General features: G+C 50.3%; 1 protein-coding gene and 1 non-coding gene across 2 annotated transcripts; both read right to left on the bottom strand.

The window, feature by feature from the left end:
- Nucleotides 1-3,992: 3,992 nt before the first annotated feature.
- On the bottom strand, nucleotides 3,993-11,289 carry LOC119097156 (F-box only protein 21). The gene is made up of 9 exons (XM_037220216.1): nucleotides 11,007-11,289; nucleotides 8,817-9,086; nucleotides 7,942-8,136; nucleotides 7,218-7,449; nucleotides 6,577-6,725; nucleotides 5,751-5,886; nucleotides 5,252-5,443; nucleotides 4,650-4,787; nucleotides 3,993-4,130 (listed from the first exon to the last, which is right to left on the bottom strand). Exons 1-9 carry the CDS (start codon nucleotides 11,231-11,233, stop codon nucleotides 3,993-3,995), a joined length of 1,677 nt encoding a protein of 558 aa, XP_037076111.1. The 5' UTR covers nucleotides 11,234-11,289.
- Nucleotides 11,290-22,735: 11,446 nt separating this feature from the next.
- On the bottom strand, nucleotides 22,736-22,807 carry TRNAM-CAU (transfer RNA methionine (anticodon CAU)). Its single transcript has one exon. It is a non-coding gene; the product is annotated as a tRNA-Met (tRNA).
- Nucleotides 22,808-22,966: the final 159 nt, after the last annotated feature.

Raw genomic sequence — 22,966 nt, 5'->3', positions numbered from 1 at the left:
GATTTCTGTGGTTGCACTTGGTAAATCATGTGTTGCTATTTTGTTTTATACGTATGATTTCACTCTGGATTATCACTTCAGCACATGATTTTTGTGACGGGCAAACTGATGAAATGTTCCCGTTTTGCTAGTGCCCTAAATCCAGCATTGGCTCGTGCCCTTGGCCCGCTAACGTAGCTCGGCACGAATTGCGCGGAGTTGTAGATGACGCCACCTACGGTGGTGGCGCTAACTACGGTGGTGCTGCCGCCTACAGGTGACGCTACCTACAGATCGGGTCCGTTGGGGCAATGTCGTCAAAGCGCAAAAAGCGGTTCTTTCTCGTGACGATGCGCTTGGCAGCGTGACTAAGTGCGCAGGGGACACAATGTATTCGCCCCCCCCCCCCCTCCCTCTGACACTGAAACTTGATATTGCTTCACCTTTTTAACACGAAGGTCATGACTTAGGAACCTGAAACTTTGACCTGAATGACTTAGCGTACACGTCAACACGCCTCGTTAGTCTGGTATCTCTGGCTGTCTAAGTTCCCGAGATCTCAGGGGGTGCTCAAAATGACCACCCACCCGAGCGAAGGTTATGTAGCCGGCTACCCGGGCGCGTGTGAAGGCGGAGACGTCTTGGGCAATGTTTCGGTCATTTAGTTTACCCTTGGTTTCCTCTATTCCCCCAGCCCCAGGCCCCTGCTGTTTGAACTGTTCATCCTTATCGACCACAGCTTCGGCCACGGTCGCCGTCACCTGCTCATTAACAGAATTCAGGCGGTTTCCCTGCTTTACCGCGTCCATCACCGCTCTCTTGATGGCCTTGTCCATCCTAACGGAAGTCACTTGTCAGTCACCAGTCAGTGGTGGGTCGCGGACTCTCTCACTGGTTTTGGCCGGTCACTCCCTCAGCGTATAAGGGGGTCAAGCGGGTGGAAGGAGCACGTAACGTGCGATCCGACTGGGGGGATGGTCACAGGTAGCCTGATGCCATTTGCCATGGCGCAAACCTTCCGTAGTCACATACATGAGTGCCTACTATTTGTTTCTTTTGAATTGTTCGCATTTTTCCTCACGCTCGGACATCTGGTCGCAACGATATGTGCACGTTCAAAATGAAATAAGCACTTAACCGGCAAAGGCGCTAAAGACATGTGATTTCTGGCCAACGAAGTTTACCGGGCCTGCGCCACCGCTCGTAATGCGAGTTGTGAGGCCCCGCACGTGCCAGTAATTTCGCCATGCACGACTTCTGCTTGTTGAAAATTACCGAAGCCCGACGTAATTCTTTCAGGAATTCATGTCAAACATAATGGAGAGCAATCCATGCTGACGCACCGCATCATAGGTCATGAGCAATGTCGGTGCTGTCTCACTGCTTATAAAAAAGGGCCTTCAGTGTATTGAAATCCGCCTTGCATTCATCTCAGGAAAAATGACATCGATTTATTAGTATATTGCGCACGCATATACACATGGTTACACATCTTGCAGGGCTTCGTGCCATATGACGCACGCAAAGCCCGAAGTCGCTCCTTTGTAAAACTGCGTTACCAACGGCACGTGGTACCTACCACGGACAAATGTGCATGTACAGGACACAGTTATCGGCGAAAATGAAGGCACAAGACTTTACAACATATCACAGCTATGCAAGTAATAGCCCACGAAGCCCTAAGGCACAGCAAGGAACACATTTCAACGCCTAAACAATTGACTACACATCACTGATGAGCCTTCCCACAGCCAAGGGCGAAATCACTCGTAACATATCACTCATATCATACAGATGAATGTAGAAATGGCACATGCGCATACTTCTAAAGCTCGTATTACATACCAAACTGATGGCACAGAAAATTATCACATACAACTGTAGGGGCCTGAGAAACAGGATGATCACGTTACATCCGCAATCACCAATTGCCTATCCACCGCCGATAAATGTAGATAAACAGGACACAATTATCGGCGTTAGTGAAGGCACAAAACTTGAAAACGTATCACAGGTATGTAAGCAATAGCCCATGATGACCTAGCAATGAACACATTTCAATGCCTGAGCATAGATATGAACAAAGCAATGGACACATTTCAATGCCTTAACAATTGACGAAATATCACTGATGAGCTTTCGCACAGCCACCACTGCATGCCAGGTACGAAATCATTCGTCACATATCACTCATGATACAAACGAATGTACAGGTGGCACATGCACATATTTCTCAAGCCGGCATGAAATAAACAACCGATGGCACAAAAACTATCACATACAAATGAAGGCACCTGAGAAACAGCATCATGACGTTATGTCTGCAAGCACCGACTGCCTGGGATAAAAGGCGTCAATACAGCGTGACAAATCACAGTGAAATGCCATGGGTTAGATGCAAACAAAACACCTGCACACGAATATGCACATATGTACGGCCATACAGTGTTACTGAGGCAGCTGAGGTATTCAGAAAACCCCTGTGATTTTCCGCACAATTCAACGCACCCATCAGTGGTCCACCGGGCCACCGTCACCGGCCACGGCAACATCATCAGTGTCCTCCTCATCATCTGAGTCCTCGGCAAGGATCTCTGGCCAAACGCCCATCCACACTGTGGGAGGTGCCCGTCTCCATTCTTCCTCTTCATCCTCGACGTCGTCTTCCCAGTCGCTGTCGCTGCCATCTATCGGAGACTCCACGAAGCTCGTTTTGGACCCATGCTCACGCCGCGGCTCGGGGAAGAGAATGGCCAGCGGAGCGATCGGCTCGTACCGCTCCCCGTCGAACCGGGTGAAGAATCGTCCCACTTCCTGATGATCGATAGGCTGGGGATCTGGGGCCAGTTGCAGCTCCTCTGCAATGATACATCCACTTCTGTTAGTGGCAGACAGAAGGCGCGCTCTACACAAGAATGGGTGCAAGATATATTGCAAGTTGCTGTGATTTGTAGACAGCCCAACAATATTTTTTCAACAGCAGCTAGGGACGTGGGCTGCACCACGTAGTGCAACGTCCAGTTTGGCTGTGTAATGTAGAAATATTGGAACTCATGAAATAGCAATGAATACGAACCAGAGCAGATATTCCGAAAGCTGCCATGTAGACATCATCAATAGTCAACTCAACATAGCAGCTTTGTGGAGTGCATAAAGCTGGTCCAATGCACCCAAACAAAATATGCCAGCGCTCTGCTCGTAACTGACATACTGGTGGGATGTCAGTGTAATGTACTCCAAATCGGTGCACAACATTTACTCGGGGGAGCCTGCTCACCTTCAGCCATGCATCCGAAACCGTCACCCTCCATCAGCAAGTTGTAGAAAGGTTGCTTTTCTCCCCGCTCAAGTCCGGAGCAGACGCGGCTATGTGCTATCCAGTCCTGCAAACACCACCAACCCCGAGTCAGCACAATAACTCACACCATGCGGCCGTCGTAGGAGATGAGAGCGAGGGGAAGCCGTGAGGCTTCGTAGAAATGCTGGTAAGGAACTTTCACGCGTCAAGTGAGTTTCAAGAAATTCAAGTGACATCCGTGGCAAATTGGTACGCTACATGCCCATCACCGATGCACCGATTTCTACTACCAATCAAGAAGGGGAAAAACCCAGAATGAAAGAATGACACAAATGCAACATGTCTGTATGAAACAGAGACACATATATGATACAGCAATGGCATGCATTGAAAGCGAATTATGTGAAAGGCAGACAGGACATCGCAAAACCATAATTGACCGCATTAGATACATTATAACCCAACATGCTGAAGACATTCCATATCCCCTCTTTCAAAAAAGATCACTGCTAGTAAAATAAGGCAACCACTAGTCACACAAATAAATATTTACAAGGCATTCAGCGACTGCCTTGCTGTGGAAGAAGTCACAAAACAACCAAAAAGTCGAGTTGACTTCTCAGGCTTTGCCACTTAACTAGATCAACTTCTTACAAAACAGTACAAATGGGGTCAGACATGGACTGGCCTGATCCTGTAGCTTCATTTAAACCGCTCATACCTGTGAGACCTCGTAGTATGGTGAGCAGCCGTACACCACAGCCAGGTGCCCGTTGCCGTACGTGACGACATCACCGACGCCGAACTGCCTCGGATAGTCGCCCGCTGCTCGGTCTGCCGCGCGGAGGTTCACCTGCAACACCGATGAAAATACTGACGGCGTTGCACACAACCTCGGGAGATGATTGAGCGGCATGGTATAACATCAGGAGCGCGACACAAAACATAACTGAAAACAAAAGAGCTGAGATGGCAGTACCGAGCATCAGCCAAACCAAGAACAATAAAGAGAGAAAACAGGGCATCCACAAATCCTTGAAACAAAAAGCTCACACGCGCAAAACGACGTAACAACAGCACATCTGCATCATATTTTTATGCTGATGATGCTTAGACATGGGATTAAACATGTTCCACAGCGGCATTTAGCCAGCGGCATTTAGCATTCAGCATTTTAAGGTGCGCTTGCAAAAAGACGTACACTTAACTGACCGACATGCATGCACAACATAACATGACACAAACACCACGGAACCCAAATGCACCACTCACACGAGTACGCAAACGCATGCTTCCGCATCACGTTGGTGAGAAGCTACAGGAGTAACTTCACGCATTGGCAATTTCATCAAATCCAGTTTATTATTATTACCAGTTCCTGGACTATGGCCTCTTGTTCATCCAGGGAGCGCGTCAGCCGTTTATACATCCTCTTGAAGTGCTTCATGAGTACTTCCAAGCCACGCCTTTCGTTCTCCGCCAGTAACACGCCGTTAGCCTCGACGAATTGCTGCAGATAGAAGGCAGTGAAAATAAGGTCACATCAGATTCCCTCATTGTATCGCCACGTGTTTTTTTCTGACACAATTTTGGACGCAACGCACAGCCCTTGATTGCGAGCCATGTACGAATTCGACACATCCGTGAACCAAAGATGAGACTAGAACGTCACCTTGCAGACGTCCGATCACATCTACATCTTACACAATTATTAGGCACATAAAAGTGAGCCATACGTGTACTTCCGACAACGGTTGAAAACAACTGCCAAATGCCACGAAAATGCGACACCGCTGTGCCATCGCTGCCCACCTCAGCACCGCCTGATGAATGAAATCGACGAAGACGATTGGTCGAAGCCGAGGCTTTCTAGACGATTACACATCGCACACATGCTGCGTTAAGCGATTCATGTATGCTTCTTAGATTGTACGTGCTGAATTTTACGGTCCAGCGTCATTAAACACCACTGACCTGCAGCAGGCGGCGTGCGTACATCGGTCTGGAGCGAGCCACAGCGGACATCAGGTCGTCGAGCGCAGCCATGTCCAGGCGGCAGTCGCTGCGAGCCCAGCAGGCCAGTGTCTCAAACGAGACCAGGTCGAAGCCAGTCCCTGGCCGGCGGGCTTCCGGATGGGTGGCGCCATTGATCAGGCGGCCCAGCAGCTGCCGAAAACAATGCATCACGTGAGACAAAGAGGGACATCGTATTGGCACTACAGCACACTGAAGAGTGTACACACAGCAGGACTTATCACTAGTTGTAGCGGGCCTGCTGGTACTCACAGATTCATATAAGAACAAAACACCCTGAACCTCACACTCTGGTGCTTTCTTTGCAAAGTTCCTTTGCCAAAGGCAGCCATATAACTACTCGTCAAACAAAACGGCAGATTTTTCAACAAAAAATCCACGTACCCTATATAACAGGGCCTGTGCTCCCAGAATTTGCAACATCAGATGCATCACGTACCCCTGCTCTGGGAAAGGGTTCCAGCATCTGAAGGTCCATGTCCGGATGTACAGCATTCAACTCCTCCAACACCTGCTCCCTAGATAGCTGCATGCCGCGACGGAAAACGTCGATGAACAGGTACTCTTCACTGTCCCTGCGTGAGGAGCAGCACGTCAAGACATCGTGCACAATGAACTGCATGCATTTATGCACGCGTTACGTCAATTGCAATACATCAATGTGCAACAGACAACTTCAGTCACAAAGAAACAGGCACAAAAGCACATTCATAAAAAGGTAAACAAGACAAGACTAAACAAGACAAACACAGTCGGTGCAAAATTGTTGCATTTGCACAAGATGACAACACATCATGCATCAATACGATTGGCTTGATACAATGTGGATGCTATATTGAGGAAATGAATGTCTATTTTTAAGGAAATAATGAATGTCATTACCCACAAATCATACGTAACACCACGTCACTATTTTGGTCCCCTTCCTCCGTACCGTAGTTACCAATTGCTCTAAAGAAAATGTTATAGGACCAAATATAACGGGGAATTTGAAACTTTTAACGAACAGAGAAGTGATGCACTTACCAGAGCTGATTTCAAGAATAAATGGCTTTGTTGAAAGAAACAAACACATCAAAAGGCAGGCCTGATCATGAAAAATGCATCAAAGTCTTTGGCATCAAGTGATTACAAAAACTGGTGAATAGATGCACGCCGTGAAAGCATGAACACCCCAAAAGACGTGACTTGAGCAGCCAGTCTGTCTATTTAGCGTCAATGGTGCCAGAAGACCCATTCCCCATGACCCTTACCACAATGCTTACGTTCGGTGCCAGCAGATCATCGAGCTATGCGGGAACTGCACATTGTGGAGGTTGACACCCAGCATGCCAGCTACCGAGGAGTAGACCGTCCCCATTACAGTCTGCGTCCCGGAGCCGGCACAGTGGAGGTGGCGACGAAGGTAGAGCACCTGAAAAAGGAAATAGCAAGCCATTTAATGCATTGTTCTGGAGGCAACAGTAGTAACCTGCACACAACAAGAGCAAACGGCCCATCACACCATTCAGTCACAGAGCGAGTAATATACTACAAAACGGAGATCACGCTTGCTGAAATCAAACATCGCCTATTAGTAACGACCTCATTGACGAGCATTTTATCATGACTACCATGGTCAGTCGTCAAAGTCAGCAATTTTCACGGAGACTCTGGATTCTAGACTGTGCAGACATCGCAACAGGGTGTTCGGTGTTAAGCCATCTGACAGGAGCCGCATAATAAACCTTACGACGAACCGGCGGAAACGCATGATCCACAGTATGCTTCGCAGTTCACAGCCCCGCACGGAAAACACCATCAGGCAAAACAGGTCAGAAAGAGAAGTCTGCGCTTGTCCTGTGTGTGATTTCACCTACTCCAACGTCCAGGAAACATTGATGAATAGTTAATGCAGTACACTCACCAGTGTGTTCAGCTCGGCAGCCGGTGCGTACGCCGGCTCTTCATCCTTCATCAGGGCAAGCTGGTCATACAGCACGATGTTCAGCACGTCCAGGAGCATCAGTGTCTGGTCGTCCGTCCACAGCGAAGGTCCGAACGGGTTCTTTTTGCACGTATCCCAGGCGGCGGCCGGGTGCTCCGGGAGCTTCCGACGAAGCTCGTCCAAAACCAGGCCGGCGACCTTGATGTAGCAGCTGTAAAAACCACGCCATGTCAACGCTCGCATGTACGCATGAAAGGTCGTCTTTGTTCACGGGGGAGGGGGAGGATGGAGACGAATGTTGCAAAGCTAAGACTGTATCCAGATTTGAGACTAGTGCCTTGTATCCCGTTCCTCTGGAGAAAACCACGATCACATTGGCATACTAAGTTTGACCTAGCTCTTTGCTACACCATGCGTCAAGTCCTGTTGATGCCCCTGTAGTAAAAACACAGCGCAGTGCGGCATTTGACTAGAGAGCGACAACATTGAAAATGCCATAACCACAGGTAACAGACGCCTGCAGTCAGCGATCATCGGCACAAATAAACACAGAAAAGGGCTGTGAGATTAGTTGCATACTTGTGTCCATCAGGAAGAGCTACATACACATTAGAAACACAGTCGAGCTGGCAAAACATGTTCGTGCCAAACTTTCAATTTCCGCATGGAGATCGAGCATCTGGTAAGGAGATGAAAGACTCACGCCTTAAGATTGGACTCTCGGTTGTTGGTTTGCTCCGGAACCATCCAGAGGCTCATCAGATAAAAGGCTTCGGGCACGTTCACATGCTGCGCTGGGCGCTGCATGTACTCCCGGAACATGGGCAGCAGCACGACGTCTCGCTGGATCTCGCGGAACAGCATCCGCGCATAGTAGCGCAGAGACAGGTCATCATCCCTGCCAAAGAAGGCTCGAATTACACATATGCCTAACACAGCATCTGTCCACTCCGGAGACCAGTTGTGGTGTCAAAGGCTTATAGATAAGTCAATGAGTAAAACTTCTCGAGCGAATAGTTTGGTTCGGTCTGCAGATTACTTAGGTGATACCAGAGCATATGAAAAGTGCATGCAGGTAGTGGTGGTGAATAAACCAAGGTGCTGGACAGAACAGCCTGGTACGTACGATACCGGCAAGCTGTTGAGATACGATAGCAGAAGGCAACCCTAGAGGAAGACGGGGTAATGACACTGGAGTGAAAAATTGATCCAGTCTTGGTTCTGTCCCACAAAATGTCAGGGATAAGATTGCCATTCCAAACTAAGAGGAAAGCGGGACAGAGCGACAAGAGACACTGGCACGCTCCTTGAGAAATGGCCACCGTTTCTCAATATGGCCCAACTGTCAGAAGTATGAGAAGCTCCGTAGTTCAAGACAAAAAATTTAGAGAAATGAATACTTCAGACTGTGGATGATCTACACCATCAGCGTTCAGACGGCAAAGGGCACGTGAAGGATGATACGAAGGACATAGCACGTGCAGTACCTATGTGACTAAGAATTTATGGTTGAAAAATTGCATTCAGCTGAGCAAACTGCATGCCACCAGGCCACCCGAAAAATGTGATCCAACTTACGGACAGTGTTGGCAGGGATAGATGACCTCCAGAAGGGCATCCCGATTAAAAAGGGTACCATGGACGGGCACCAGCTTGCGGAACTCTTCCATGGCGGGGTCCGGCAGGCAGTGGACTGAGTAGCATCTGTCGGCCGTCTTGGCTAGGGCCGTGCGCAGGTGGTGGCCAGCCGAGGCGCGGAACCTCGCAGTACGCCGCCAGCTGCGGCCGCACCGCTCAAACACGCGCAGCAGGGCAGGTCGGCACGAGGGCTGCAACAAGCGCGGGTACCTGCGAAACAAGAACACAAGGTCACGACTGACGCAAATCGGCACGTTGGGAGGTCTCTTGGGTGGAAGACGTGCCTAAATATCACGCCTAGCTCAATAATCTTGGTCAAAACATTGGGCACAGCGAGCGTGATTGAATCAATGACATCTTTAGTCAGCATATGCAATGAAACGTGATGCACACCACCACACACACCACATTTTCCTCACCATACCATCACTGCAACTGGTTATTAGCAAGATGATCAGCATCTTTATATTTCTTGAGACATTTGTTTCTACCTGGATAGGACTGAATAAAGCAGATGCCCATAAATCAACAGTTGTTTAAATCATAGGAATTCCAATTATTGGTTGTAATGTGAAAAAAGATGGGTTGCTTTTGACCACTTTTGATTATCATATCAAATATAGCTGAGTTTCTTTTAGTAGTGCAGCTGTCCACTACTGGTGTCATCCATCAGTTCTTGTGTGGTGTGCTATTGTTACAAGACCAATGTTAAGTTTGTTTAATATGCTAAGCACCATCTGAGAGATGGAAATAAAGGATTGGTGGAAAATTATGTGGATCAACAGAATGAAGCTCCAAAAACAACTGTTGGTTGTCCATGAACCATTGACCTAGACAACCTCAGTTATTTGTATTTATCACCATAAAGTATATCACTGTATGATTTACAAGATGTTTTAATACCATCATTGAATTAGCAAACAGGTGCCTTTTTTCTGGCACTAGCCTCTGTCCCCTGCAGCACTGGTTTTTGAACTTATCAAAACTAGCTTGCATAAAATGTCCCAGGGGATAGTTTGGCACTACAATAAATTAGAAGAACACTTCATATCCTTCGGTCAAAATTTCAGAGCAACAAATGACATATATCAACACCTTGCACTATTTGCATATGATTGAATGGAAAAGACAGCACAAGACCCTTTAAAAAAAAACTACCAGCGACAAGACACTAACAAATTTTTTAGGTGGAGCATCTTTTACCAAAGCCATCACCAACACTCTTTACCTTTTGTTCAAAATGTCATTCCTGTTACTGGGATTGGTTGCATATAGGCAAGGTTTTGCTTCTTGAGATAATTTAGCATATGCTTGCATTTGGAATGAAAAGTTATCATGAAACCCTTCCCATCTAAGCAGAATAGGATTGCAGTGCCAGGTAAAATTCAACAAAAGATGTTCCAAATGAGGTTCATGAGGATGATTTGTAATGAAAGCTTTGATCAGCTGTCTGCCCACCTTTGTCATTTGACAAATGGACTTTCCACATACTTATCAGCTGCACTGCATTTCCAGAACCCAAATTCAAGATATGCACAGTGTCTAACAAACAGTATGTGCTACACCCAAATTCCATGTTGCATGTGAGCTTTACAGGTAGTAAGTGCAAAACATACTTCTCCCTGATATTATCATTTGCTTTCAGGAAATCATCATCCCAATCAAACACTCAAGGCATTGATAGGCCATGTGAAGAAAAACATATTATGGATGAAACTTTGGGTCAGTTTGACTGGTGTATAGCCTAGCACTCAATTCCTTCTAAAATGTCCAAACACTCTCCACAAACAACTTAGCCATTAGTGCACAGCGGAAGGATAAAAAAGTATGAAAGTTGACATACATTTGTCAGTAATTGCATCACAGAGCCAGTCAGCTGAGCATAATGAGGGTACACTCTTTGCAACTGCTGGCTGAATAACTGCAGTAGTTGGCACTGTCTTAAGTCAGAAATATGCATCCATGGGTACATACAGACATCTAAAATATGTGTACATTTACAGAATTGGTCTGATTGCATTCCATCTTGCAATAATTTTTAGATGTCAGCTGTAGCAAAAGACTGAAAGATCACAGCCAGTGGCAAAATTATCTTTCCAGCAATCTGACATCCTAAGAACAGGAACTCACCTGGACTCGAATCCAAACTTCCATACTTTCTCTGAAGTATGGACATCATTAAGCCTCTTGCACACTTGTGACACAGAAGCAAGATCTTCTACGCTCAGGAAACACAAGATGTGTTCCAAAATTTCCGTTGGCAGGGAAAGCAGGGACGTGTCTGCAGTCTGCTCTCCACTGAGCCAATGCATCACGTTCTTTTCGTTCGAAAACTCCGTAGCATCCATCAGCAGCATTCAACAACCACGTGCGCTGTTTCAAATGTCGAGAGTAGATTCCAAGCTCAGCAGATTCAGCCTTGCACGGATGAAAACATACACGAGTCGGAGCGCCGGAATAGAACGGAAGTCAAATGCGGCGGTTAACGGTTCGAGAACTGCGGCGCGTTACGGTCGAGGCCGTTCAAACCTTCCAATGAGAAGCGGGGATTTGAAACCAGTGCCGTGTGGCCGAACCGGATGCGAATGCTCGTGCGCGCCGTAACATGAGTGACAGTCGCAATTTTTTAGTTAGGACAAGGAGGGAGAAAAGGTTGCAGCCAGGGGTGTCACTCATTATATCCTTTCGGAATGACCGAGGCAACTAATGCTTACATGAGCCTCCCCCGTCTCACCTCACAATACTCCTTTCAGCCTCGGAATGCCAATGAGCAGAGGGAATACTTGGTCAAATAAAGATCAAACAGCCATCTTGTCTAAGTGGTAAGTGTCGCAGTTTCCTAAACGTATCACTAATGCGACCATGTATATCCTACACCACCCATCTTGTTGTACCATGTAAGGGTGCTGACCTACGGCTGGTGAAATTAGGCCATGGGCTCAGCGATGACAATATTAAACGAATCGTTCCATCTGATGTAACAGGGCAGTGTTAAACGGAGCCATACATCTCCTTAATTTCTTAGGGAACATAACAATCAAACTGCTGCATTTCAATAGCTCAAGGTCAAGAACAAAGGTTTGATCAAGTCAAGAAATAACCTGTTTGTCGCCGCAACTTAACGTGTAGGATAGTTTCTTGTGCCCTTTACAAGTCCTTGAGAGCAGAAACCGCATTATGCACCTTCCATGCGGTTCTTGAAGTTCAGAAAAGACCACGCACCTAGAAATCACAGGTGAAATTTTTGTTTTTAGGAACATGCCGCCTAGCATAAGCCTTGATGCTTTTTTCAAGTGCAAAAATGAAAAAGTCTTGAAACTTTTGGTCACATTTAGCCTACAAAAGTCGAAAAATGTCATTAAATGCAAATGTGCACTAGGTACCATTTGCTTAGCACCAGCATCATCTAGATTCAGTTTTGCTTCAGACGGTCTTGTTTCGTGCAAACAGGTGGGCGAAGGGGAGGGAGGAACACTTCAGGCATCGTTGTGAAACCAGACATTTTTGCTCCTGTTTGACTAGACTGCCATCATCTAAGAGCCTTCAATCTTTACACATATGAATTGCACACAGCTCAAAATACCTTTTGAATTTAGCTTCTTTAGCTTTCTTGCTTTCCGAGATCTCAGGTGACCGGCTTGACCTTCCCAACCGAGCAAAGGGCATTCGAACGGAATGTGTTCACCCGTCATTGGTTGGGTTCGAATAAGTGTTTGGTGGTGGCGGCGAGTGACACTGGGTTAAATGATTCGAAAAATGGAACTGAAAGCTTGGAGATGGCAATCTATGTAACAAACACTGCACAAAAAGCTGACAACAGGAAATCAGGGTGTCAAAGTACATCAGACATAGACGTGAAAGTCATAATTGAAACATTGGAAGATGTTGCGTAACTAATGACCCTGACGTAACTGGAAAGCGAATAAGCCGAATTTGTTTTCGAATGCGTTAATAAAAAAGCAATACATAAAAAACACCTACATGACAATTTAGTAACCAAGTAGCAGTGAGGTTTTCCGTCAAACTTTCGCTTATATATTCAGTGGAACGCTGCACTACCCACAAAATGTATTTTACTATACGTACGTGATCTGTCGACAGCCCTAGGTGCAGCGACAGCACAACGGCGACAGAGAGCGGCGGTTTACGGAGCTGGCCTGCGCACACAGCGGAACCCGTCCGGACCGATTACAGCCCGGGCGGCCGGCACGCAGTGTGTGGCTTGCGGTGGGCCGCCGCCAAACGACCTGCCACCGGTAGAGGCGTTGTCAGGAACGTGTGAATGCTAGGCACGGTGAGGACGGCTGCAGGCTCACGGGCCAGCTGTGCGACGGGTTGGAGACTGCCGACTAGCCACCAGCACGGGCGTTGTCCGGCACCCTGTACCGATGGCAACAGCCTCCGGCGCCATCCAACAGGTCGCGCTAACCAGGCATGCCGGGTCAGCCCAGTCACGCCGGGGTCGCGCGCGGCCAGCTAGCAATGGCGGCGTCAGGTATACTCGAGCAGGAGGCCACGGAGAGCCGAACTGTCTCCGGCAAGGACGGTGTCTGCTGTCCTCTGACGTTACTATGCCCTGCTATGTCGATCCACTGTCTCCTCTTTCTTTGGGCGTCTTTCGCAATCCGTTTGCATCTGTTCCCGCTGCTGCTGCCGCTCGTACTTCGAGTTGTCAGTCTCCATGTGTGCAAACGTTATCGCCATGCAGGACGACTTCTGCTTTTTGAAAATCACCGAAGCCCGACGTAATTCTTTCAGAAATTTATGTAAAAAATAGCATAAAGCAAGCCATGATGAAGCGCTGCGTCATGGGTCATGGGCATTGTCGGTGCTCTCTCATTGCCTACAAAAAGTGGGCCATTAGTGTATTCAAAGTCGCCTTGTATTCATCCAAAGGAAAATGGCATTCGCTTAGTGGCATATTGTGGATGCATATACGCATTGCTACAAATATTGCACGGTTTCGTTCCATATGACGCATACACAGGCCGACGTCGGTCCTTTGTAAAACTGCGTTACCAACCGCAGGAGGTACCTACCAACGATAAATGTAGACACACAGGATACAGTTATCGGCGTAACTGAAGGCACAAGACTTGAGAACACTTTGCAGCTATGTAAGCGATAGGCCATGACGACCTAAGGCATAACAATCAACACACTTCAATGCCTGAACAAATGGCCGAATGTCATTGGTGAGGTTTTCCACAGCCAAAACTGCATTGCAAGTACGAAATCACTCGTCGCATGTCACTGATATGATTCTAATGAATGCACAGGTGGTAAAAGCACATATTTATACAGTTAGCATCAGAAACACAAGCGATGGCACGGGCAATTTTCAAAGAAAAATGTACGCACCAGGCAAAAATTATCATCACGGTAAGCCTGCAAGCACTGAGTGCCTATGATCGTCTACGTTAATACAACGCGAGCAATCACAGAGAAATGCCACTGGTTCGCTGCATACATAACACCTACACATGAATATACACATATGTACAGCCAAACAGAGTAACTGAGGCAGCATTAGTTTTCTTACTTTATGAAATCTCACGGGAGGTCAAACTGATACCCCACCCGGTCGAAGAGTATCCAACCGGCCAACCGGGAGCGTGTTAAGCTTGATCTAGGCTTGATTTGCTATCTACGATGGCGAGAAAATAACGGTGAGCGATCTTGAGTGCCAGGGCAGCTGAGCACATGACAGAAAGCTTACCAGTGGCAGGCAACACTGGGGGATGACTTTCGACATGCGTGCACCCTCAAGGCCGTTTGCCCGTATGGAGACCTCGTGTGCGCTTCGAGCCCCTTCCCATCAATTATGTTACTCTTCACCATACTTTGGCTTGCTCGAAGCCTGCCGCGACATGTGCTGCCTGGTGGGCGCCTTTCGCTGCGGCCCAGCAAGGTGTACACACAGGCTTAAACTGGGGGTCTCAGCTGGCTGGATAGGAAGAAGCAATATATTGGGTTTCGAATTGGGCTCACATTAAGATTAAGGCCATTGCACACATGCTGGGCAAGAGGTAGCGAGGGCATGCTGGAAGAAGGATGCATGAGGGTGACGGAAACACGGGATCACAAAACTGTTCTTAGAAACCAAGTTCCAGCTGTTTCATATTCTTGGCCCGCCGAGAAAAAAACACACACAAAAACACTCATTAAGGCTGCAGCTGAACTTAAAAAGGCTGTTCCAAGCTTCCAGAAGCCGAGGGTACGAGAACTTTCAGGCTCAAGCTGAAAGATTTCTCGCCGTTTAAACAAAGAAATAATATGTGTTTTGACCAACGTGACGCAAACGAATTATTGCCTACCCTAGCCGTCTCTTTTAGCTTGGTACGAGCCAGGGCGGACATCAGGCCGAGAAGCGCAGCCGTGTCAAGGCGGCAGCCGTTGCGGGCCCAGCAGGCCGGTGTCTCAACCGAGGCCAAGTCAAAGTCTGTCTCTGGCCGGCAGGGATCCGGCTGGGTGGCGCACTGGATCATGTACCTCAGCAGCCGCCAAAACACAGTATACATGGTAAGATGGGTCGTCGAGCACAGTGACATCGAAACACAATCAAGAACGTGCATAAAGCAAGGATAGACACTGTAGGTCCGGCTCTATCGTGTGTCAGCCTTAGGCTAAAGGCATGAACCTAGCAATCGCAACCAATTTGGTAATAACGTCCTATCTAGACTCTTACTAGGTACGGCTGCGAGAATGGCGTCAAATGGCAAGTAATAAAGTTGGCATAGTTTGAGCACAAGTTTCACACATTGCTTATGCCACTGACTTGATGAATAAAGTCCTGAGATGCGAATATCCCATAAGGCCCTTTCGGAAGCCATAAGACCACGGTGGTGGCGCTGCCTACGATGGTGCTGCCGCCTACAGGTGTACATTTATGTGTGCATTTATGTATGTGTACTACAGGTGTACACTAACGTGCACATTTATCTGTATATGAGTCTCATGCGTGGTATCGACACTTGATCTGGTTTTTCTCGGGCTCTTTTGTCTGTGCATATGCTGATCAGTATTATGTAGTGCCTTTTGCATGCATTTAAATATGTCCGATTGTATCAATGGGTCATGAAGTATTGTCATTTGCTGATATCAGGGACATTGCTTTAATGCTGTGCTGATCTCATCAGTCCATATGCCACATAGACCTGCATGGAGATTTTCTAGTGTGTGTAACTTTGTCGATTGTAGGTATCACGTGTAGAACCGTTTTACAAAGGAACAACCGTAGAGTTTTTGTACGTCCAGTGTCATCAATGTTTGTGATAAAAATGTATGAATCGATACAATAAATCATATAATAATTGCAGTGGTTCCTATGTCAAGGCGACAGAAGCTTCCAGTGTTAGGAAGGCCGACCATTTTCTGAGGGATGGAATGCTGTGGCCCTCTGATCCACACCGCTGCCGTGGTTTGGAATGCCTGGTAGTTTGTTTTGTGCGGATCTTTGAAAGCCGTTTGCAAGGGCATTGTAAGAACCATTAGATCTACGTCTGCTAGCTTATTGAATTTGGTTGACTCCATGTGTTATTATCAACTCTGTGAAGAACGATTAATACGAGTGGTGTCCTTGTGCCCACTTCGCCGCTTCCGCCGCGCACCAGATGCAGATTTCCCTTCACACTTCCCCCTGATCCCCGATCACAAACTCAATCAGAAGCTCACACTCCCCCCCCCCCCCCCAGATCCTGCGCCAACGCCGCAGAGTAGATCAACGTTCGTCGCACAAGTCGCAGGCGCGTGGTCTGACCAGCCGGCAACTCCTCCTGGGCTCTCCGGCGGGAGTGCCTCTCTCTTTCCTCTCCCCTATAGATCCCCTCTCCTTACTCGGGCGGACCGCCCGCTACCATCCTCCTGCGTCTCGTCGCGGATTGCTCTTCCCGCACCGGCCGGCGGCTTCGACTTGGCCGTCGCCTCCCTCCGTACCAGCCAACAGCCGTAAACAGTCCCGTCCGGCGTCTGCATCGCCTACCTGAATACTCTGTTCCGGTCCTCCTCCTCACTGCTGGCGTTACACGCGTCGGGGCAACCGCCTGCTCGCAAGTCACGTACACGTGACGTGGGCAGCACCCCGTCCTACTTCTCCAGTTTGATGTGATACCACGCGGGGTCACGGTTCCAGTCGCGCTAAGGGGCGATCGCCATCTGCCGACTTGGGGTCGCGAATCCACGCCTGATCGCCGGCCACTGAATCGACATGTCAGCAGTCCCGGGATCAATACTCGTTTCTTGGCAATGGCCGCGGATTCCTCACGCCATGCGCGTAGAGAACGTTCGCCGGCGCCGTACCGGCGCTCACGTCGTCCTTAGGCGTGACGTTGTACCAGTACACGGCGTCCAGCACGGGGCAGCTGGTGCTCCGCTTCACCGTACGGTGACAGTGCTCCACTACGGCGTTCCCGGATGGCTGATACGCACTTCGGAACCGCATCACACTCCGCAAAGTTTACAAAAGCGTGACTGCGGAAAACTGTCGTGTTATCGGTCAACAGTTCCGTCGGTGCTCCTCTCTCACGGAACACCTGCTCCAGCTGCTCGACGACACTGACACTGTCCTGCCTCTTCAGACGTCGCCACACAGCGAACCTTGACGGTCCGCAATCGGCGATCGTAAGATAGTGTGCGGCGCCGACGTGAGTTATATCCATACTAAGCTCGCCCCGTTCCCATCGTACGGGGGCGGGGTCGACGGATTGACACTGCTGACAGACCCGCACTAGATCGCGTACCGCTCGCTTCGTCGCACTCAGTCCGGCTCGGCGACAAAAGTACAGAGTGCGCCGCACATCCGGGTGCCCAGCGGCCTCGTGAACTACGCAAATCTTCTCGTCGCTGACCCTGGGTGACCCGCCGTCGCCGACGACTACGTCGCCCGCAGCGGCGGTCGCCGGAGCGCAGGTAGCGCTGCCTGCGGTTCCCGTAGCGGCCGCGGCAGCGTCAACACCGGAGCCGGCGTCGTCACCGCCGCCGTCGGCCGACACTTCCTCTGCGGTGGCCATGCCGGCCTCGGCGGCAGCGCCTGCGACCGAGGGACCTTTGGCGCCTGACGGCGCGTGCACCTTCAGCCACTTTGCCGGTACTCTCGTGGGTGCGTCCGCTCTGTTGGTTGCGGACGGGACGGTCTGTACGCTCACTTGTACGTCGTATTCCTCCGCCAGGGCTTTTAGCGTGCCTTGTCTTTGTCTGATAAGCTTTCCGACGCAGCTTTCGCGCGCACGCGTGCCTTGCCGCTGAGATGACCCGTTATAGAGTGACACACAGTCCGGGAGTACGTCACGAGGCTGACTTTCGTGACTCCTCACTGGATGGCCATGCTCATCTCTTTCAGGGCAGCATCTAACTCTGCGATATTGATATTGGTCCATTCATCTCGGCGGAGGCAGGAGGCGTCCTCTACCACTTACCCTCCGATCTCGACGGCTGTGCCCACCGCCACCGAACTGGCAGCCACCCAAACGCGCGCATGCTTCCCGCTCACGTCCCAGCCACCGCGGGCTGGGTCCGCCTCGTCGACCCGCCGAAGGGTCTCCTGCACCGCCTGGCGCACGCGCGCGTCTGGGATTTCTTCGTCCCACGACGATGTCGCCTCATTCGCGAGCTGCTTCATAAACGAGGCGGCTGGCCGCAGCCAACCTAACACTGGAAGGTGCCCGACCAGGCGGCCGCGGAGCGGGAACACCTGTCGTTTCGTGAGTGGGTCTTTGACTCCTCCAATCTTGTTGTTTCTTCGCCAGATCAGACGGGCGCCCTCCTCCTGCACGCGCAGTCCCAGCACGCGAGCGTTGTTGGCCAGCCGCTCTGGCGGTTTACAGCCTAGCCTGTGCCGACGCAGGTGAGCCTCCATGCGCTCCGCGGGTACTACGGACTCGTCAACGAAAATGTCGTCCAGGTATGGCGAAGCAGCTCGCCCCACCTCCGGGTCCCAGCTCAACACCGTCGCCAACAACTTCTGCAGCACGATCGGTGCGACTTCACACAGAACCTGAAGCACGTCAAGCAGTAACGGACGCCACGGATCACGACCGTTTGGTACGGCCACAATGACTCGTCAACCCGGATCTGCAGGCATGCTCGGCGGAGGTCGATCAGCGCCGCAGCACCGCCGCACCGCCGCCACTCTCGTAGTTTCTCCGCACACACGTCGGTGTGCGCATCATCGGTGTGCGCATGCGCGGTGTGCGCATCCACGTGAGAGCTCAGAGGGCGGAAGTCAGGCACAGGGCGGACTTTGTCCTTGTTGCGGTTTACCACCGCCATAAGAGGAAGCGCCCCCTTCACGGGCCCGAGTTGTTTCCCGTCATAGGACTACAGCCAGCTCTTCTCGATCCACCGCTGGAGCTCCTCTTCACATTCCGCGCGAGACGCCGGAGGAACTCGATATTCTGTCACGCCATTCCCTTGTAGTCACTCCGGTTCGATCCCGTCGGCCCACTTTCACGTTATCGTCCACTGGCGCGTCTCCTGATCGTAACGCGCGCGAAAGGCTGCCGCTTCCACTTCTGCTGTGCCAGATGTCACGGCAGCACAGTCTGACGCGACACCAAACTGCGACCCTGCCGAAGAAACAGTGACGCCACCCAACGCTTTGGTCGCATCCATGCCCAACGCCATACTAAATCCCACAGGCCTGGCAGTTACCATCAAAGCGCTGACGTCAGCGCGCGCGCCACACTCGAGCTCTACACGCGCTGACCCGCTACCCACGCATAGAAACCGGTTGCCGTTCACTGTGAGCACGCCAACGCGTTCCCTCCGCCAGCCTCGACACAACGAGGCGCGCACGAGGCTATGGGAACAACCTGTGTCCACCAGCGCACTGTATACGGATCCGTTAACGCGTAGTTGCCGAGTTGGGAGAGCACCAACGCCGACCACGGAGAGAAGACTGGGGCTCACGCCTCCCCTGTTTCCCGGGCAGCGGGCCGCTACGTGACCTCCTTGTCTACACCTGAAGCAGACGATGTCGCGATGACACCAGCGAGCCAGATGGCCTTGCTCGCCGCAGCGGAAGCAGGATACCGGCTGCTGGGCGCGGCCGCCGCCGCGCGCTCCTTGGCGTGAGAAGCCGACCCCATTGCTCGGTGCCGCTGCTGCGCCCGCCGTAGCCGCAGCGGCGGCGGCCGCCGCCGCTGCCGACTCCTCCGCGACCAGGGCGCGTGCCCGGCCGAGCACCTCAGTCAGGCCCAGGGCCTCCACGCGCGTGCTGGCCCTCAGCGCGTGCCGCACGGTCTCTGGCAAGCCAGCTACGAAGGCGCAGGCAGATCAGCCCCGCCTCAGACAAACCGCCAAACAGATTGGCCAGCCTGCGCAAGTCTGCAAGGAAGACGTCGACGACTTCGCGCGCTCTGAGACGCCCAGCGACGAGTTTCGCATATGCGTCAAATTTGCCGACGGCGAAAGCCGTGATCAGGGCGTGCTTTACCTCGCTCGGCTTCTGCTTATCCTCATCAGAAAGTTGCGGGTACACGCTGAATGCCACCACCAGTGACCGGAGGGGAATCACGTTTTGCAGGTCGCTCACTTCTGCACACTAGGTCCACTTTATGGAGCCACTCCAAAACGGATTCCTGGCCACTGAACCCCGAAATGATTCTTAAGTCCAAATTCCCAGGCTCCGCCGTTTTGAGCGCATACGCCGAAATAGCTTGTAAGAAACACCTAGCGGATCTCAAAAATGATATGTATTTGAGCCACGCAGCACGTCACTCCTGCTGGCCTCCAACAGCGTACACAGCTCGGCACCCTGTTCTTCCAACTACACGTCCCCTCGCCGTTTTCTCTCCCCAACACCGCTCTCGCCAAAAACGTTTCTCCTTCCGCAGTTCCTCGCTCCTTGCGCCCACTTCGCCGCTTTCACCGCGCACCAGATGAAGGTTTCTCTTCACAATATACATAAATGTATGTATGTATATATTCAAGTTATATATATATATATATATATATATATATATATATATATGCATGCATGCATGAGTCATGAGGCAGCGAGTCGGTACTGCATCGGACCTTTGATTTTGCAAGCCGCGTGAGTTGTGCACCAAATTGTTCAACGCGAGCGATGGGTTGGAACTGAACTGAATGAAACAAGGGAACGGCTATGGGTCATCTGCTGAATCGGATACCCGAATGTGCGAGCCCGTCCTGACTCCGCTAAAAAATTGACTCTATGACACGCTCACTTAAGACATAATTCTTACATTTAGAAGGCATGTATTCCAGCTGTGCACCTTACCTGTGCAGTTCTTAGATTGATAATTAGAACAGATTAGCATTTACAGCAGATTGGCCTTTCGAGCCTATTAGCCTGTAATCTGGTGGTGGAACTGGAACAGCAAAGGTAGAATTCCCGTTTTTCGTGTTGCCGCACCAGTTGCTCAAAATTAAAAAAAATAACACACTAAGTTTCATTTTTAGACGACGCGAGCCGATGTCGGAAAATATTCAGAAACATTCCTTCACGACGGTCGTCCTCGCGCGCACAGCGTCCACCACCTGGTGTTTCCTCCAGCGGCCAATGCCGTTCGGTTTTACTGGCTCTGCAACGTCAGCCATCGCTGTTCTGGCTTTCGAGATTGCGAGCCAGCAGACTCAAAACCGTTTTGTGCAATTTGTTTCACTTATCAGTTCTGAAAAAGATTGAATCCTCAGGCAAGCATGGTGTGTGTTTGTTATTCTGGCCTTATTTCGACCTGCTCTTTTGAACACTTGTGATGCCCCTTACTTTTCCGGGCAAGTTGCCCCCTGAGTAAAGCACTACAGAAGGGCCATTCCGTCCTAACGCGGGGGGCTCACCGGCTGCCATGCTGGCGACACGGGTATTGGTTTCCTCGGCCCATCTGGAGCCCCTTTGAGGGATACATCATGCGCTAGTCCTTTTTTGACCCGGGAGGGCCTGTGACTTAAGCAGTTGGCCCCGGATCGACACAGGAGCGCTGATTGACGGAACACGATTCCTTATCGACGCAGGTGGTTCAATAATTGACAGAGAGACACCAGTCCGGCTTAACGAGCTCTTAGAGCTCGATTGGGGTGGAATATCCCCCCGCCCCCATCCCCGTTCGGTACTGCACCCTAGTCTAAAACCTCTTGTTGTTGTCTTTTGAGGCCTTTTGTTGTCTCAGTGCGAACACTCATCGCAAGTTCTCATAAGCATTGCCTCAAAGGTCCTCAATCGGTGCAAGATGCCATCTGACCGACATTTCAGGTCACGATCTTACATGGGTCGGGATCCTTTACGTGACCTACAGCCAGCCCTTCGGATCCTTGGGACCCTGCGGTCTTCCAATCGGAACCTTGAACGCCGGTCCTTAGAGGCTCTTCTGGACCCTCATCGGTTCCCTCAAACCGTTGATCTTTATCAACTCAGGTGCCCAATCGGCACAAAGCGGTCTCTGACTGGCAATTAAGAGCCCGGTTCTGCTAAGCCCGATACCGAGTGTTCAGGCAGTGGGGCTGCTCCGACACTCGGAGCAGCCCCCTTACGCCCGCAGAGTGTGCCTGTGGTGGGGGATGTCTGTGGGCTGTAAATTTGGATGCCCCTTTGCCTAAAATCCTAATGCGCCACAGCGTGAAAATGGCCTCGCCCACAAAGACAGGCTTACTGAGGTGCGCTAATCCTGAAGAACTATCGAGAAACGCGGAAGAGGCGTAGGAACCAAAGTGGCAAACACGTACCCGACCGCTTGCAATGCAAGAAGCACAGGAGCCCGTAAGGTTCGAAGCCGTGATTTACGACCATCCGACCTGCATGTGCTGCTTTGAGACGCTGACCCATGAATGACACTGTAAGTAAAACGACGCCTGAGGGGCAGGACTCTAACGACGGCAACCATGCCTTTACGGGAGAAAAGTAGCAGAGCGTGGTTTCGATCCACGGACCTCTGGGTTATGGGCCCAGCACGCTTCCACTGCGCCACTCTGCTTATTCCGCTGAGGCGTCTATAAAGCATACATTAAAAGTTCGTAAATTGTTCATGCTTAATATGTCAATCTTATTTCCTTGGATGATAAATTGCTGATGTAAGTATCAATTTGAAATTTGATTTACTCAAATATTTCAATTATAGAAAAAGTAAAGGAAA

Source organism: Pollicipes pollicipes, unplaced genomic scaffold (assembly GCF_011947565.3).
Source record: "Pollicipes pollicipes isolate AB1234 unplaced genomic scaffold, Ppol_2.1 Scaffold_4295;HRSCAF=5057_pilon_pilon_pilon, whole genome shotgun sequence".
NCBI classification, from domain to species: Eukaryota; Metazoa; Arthropoda; class Thecostraca; order Pollicipedomorpha; family Pollicipedidae; genus Pollicipes; species Pollicipes pollicipes.
This window is presented reverse-complemented; position numbering and strand designations above follow the sequence as displayed.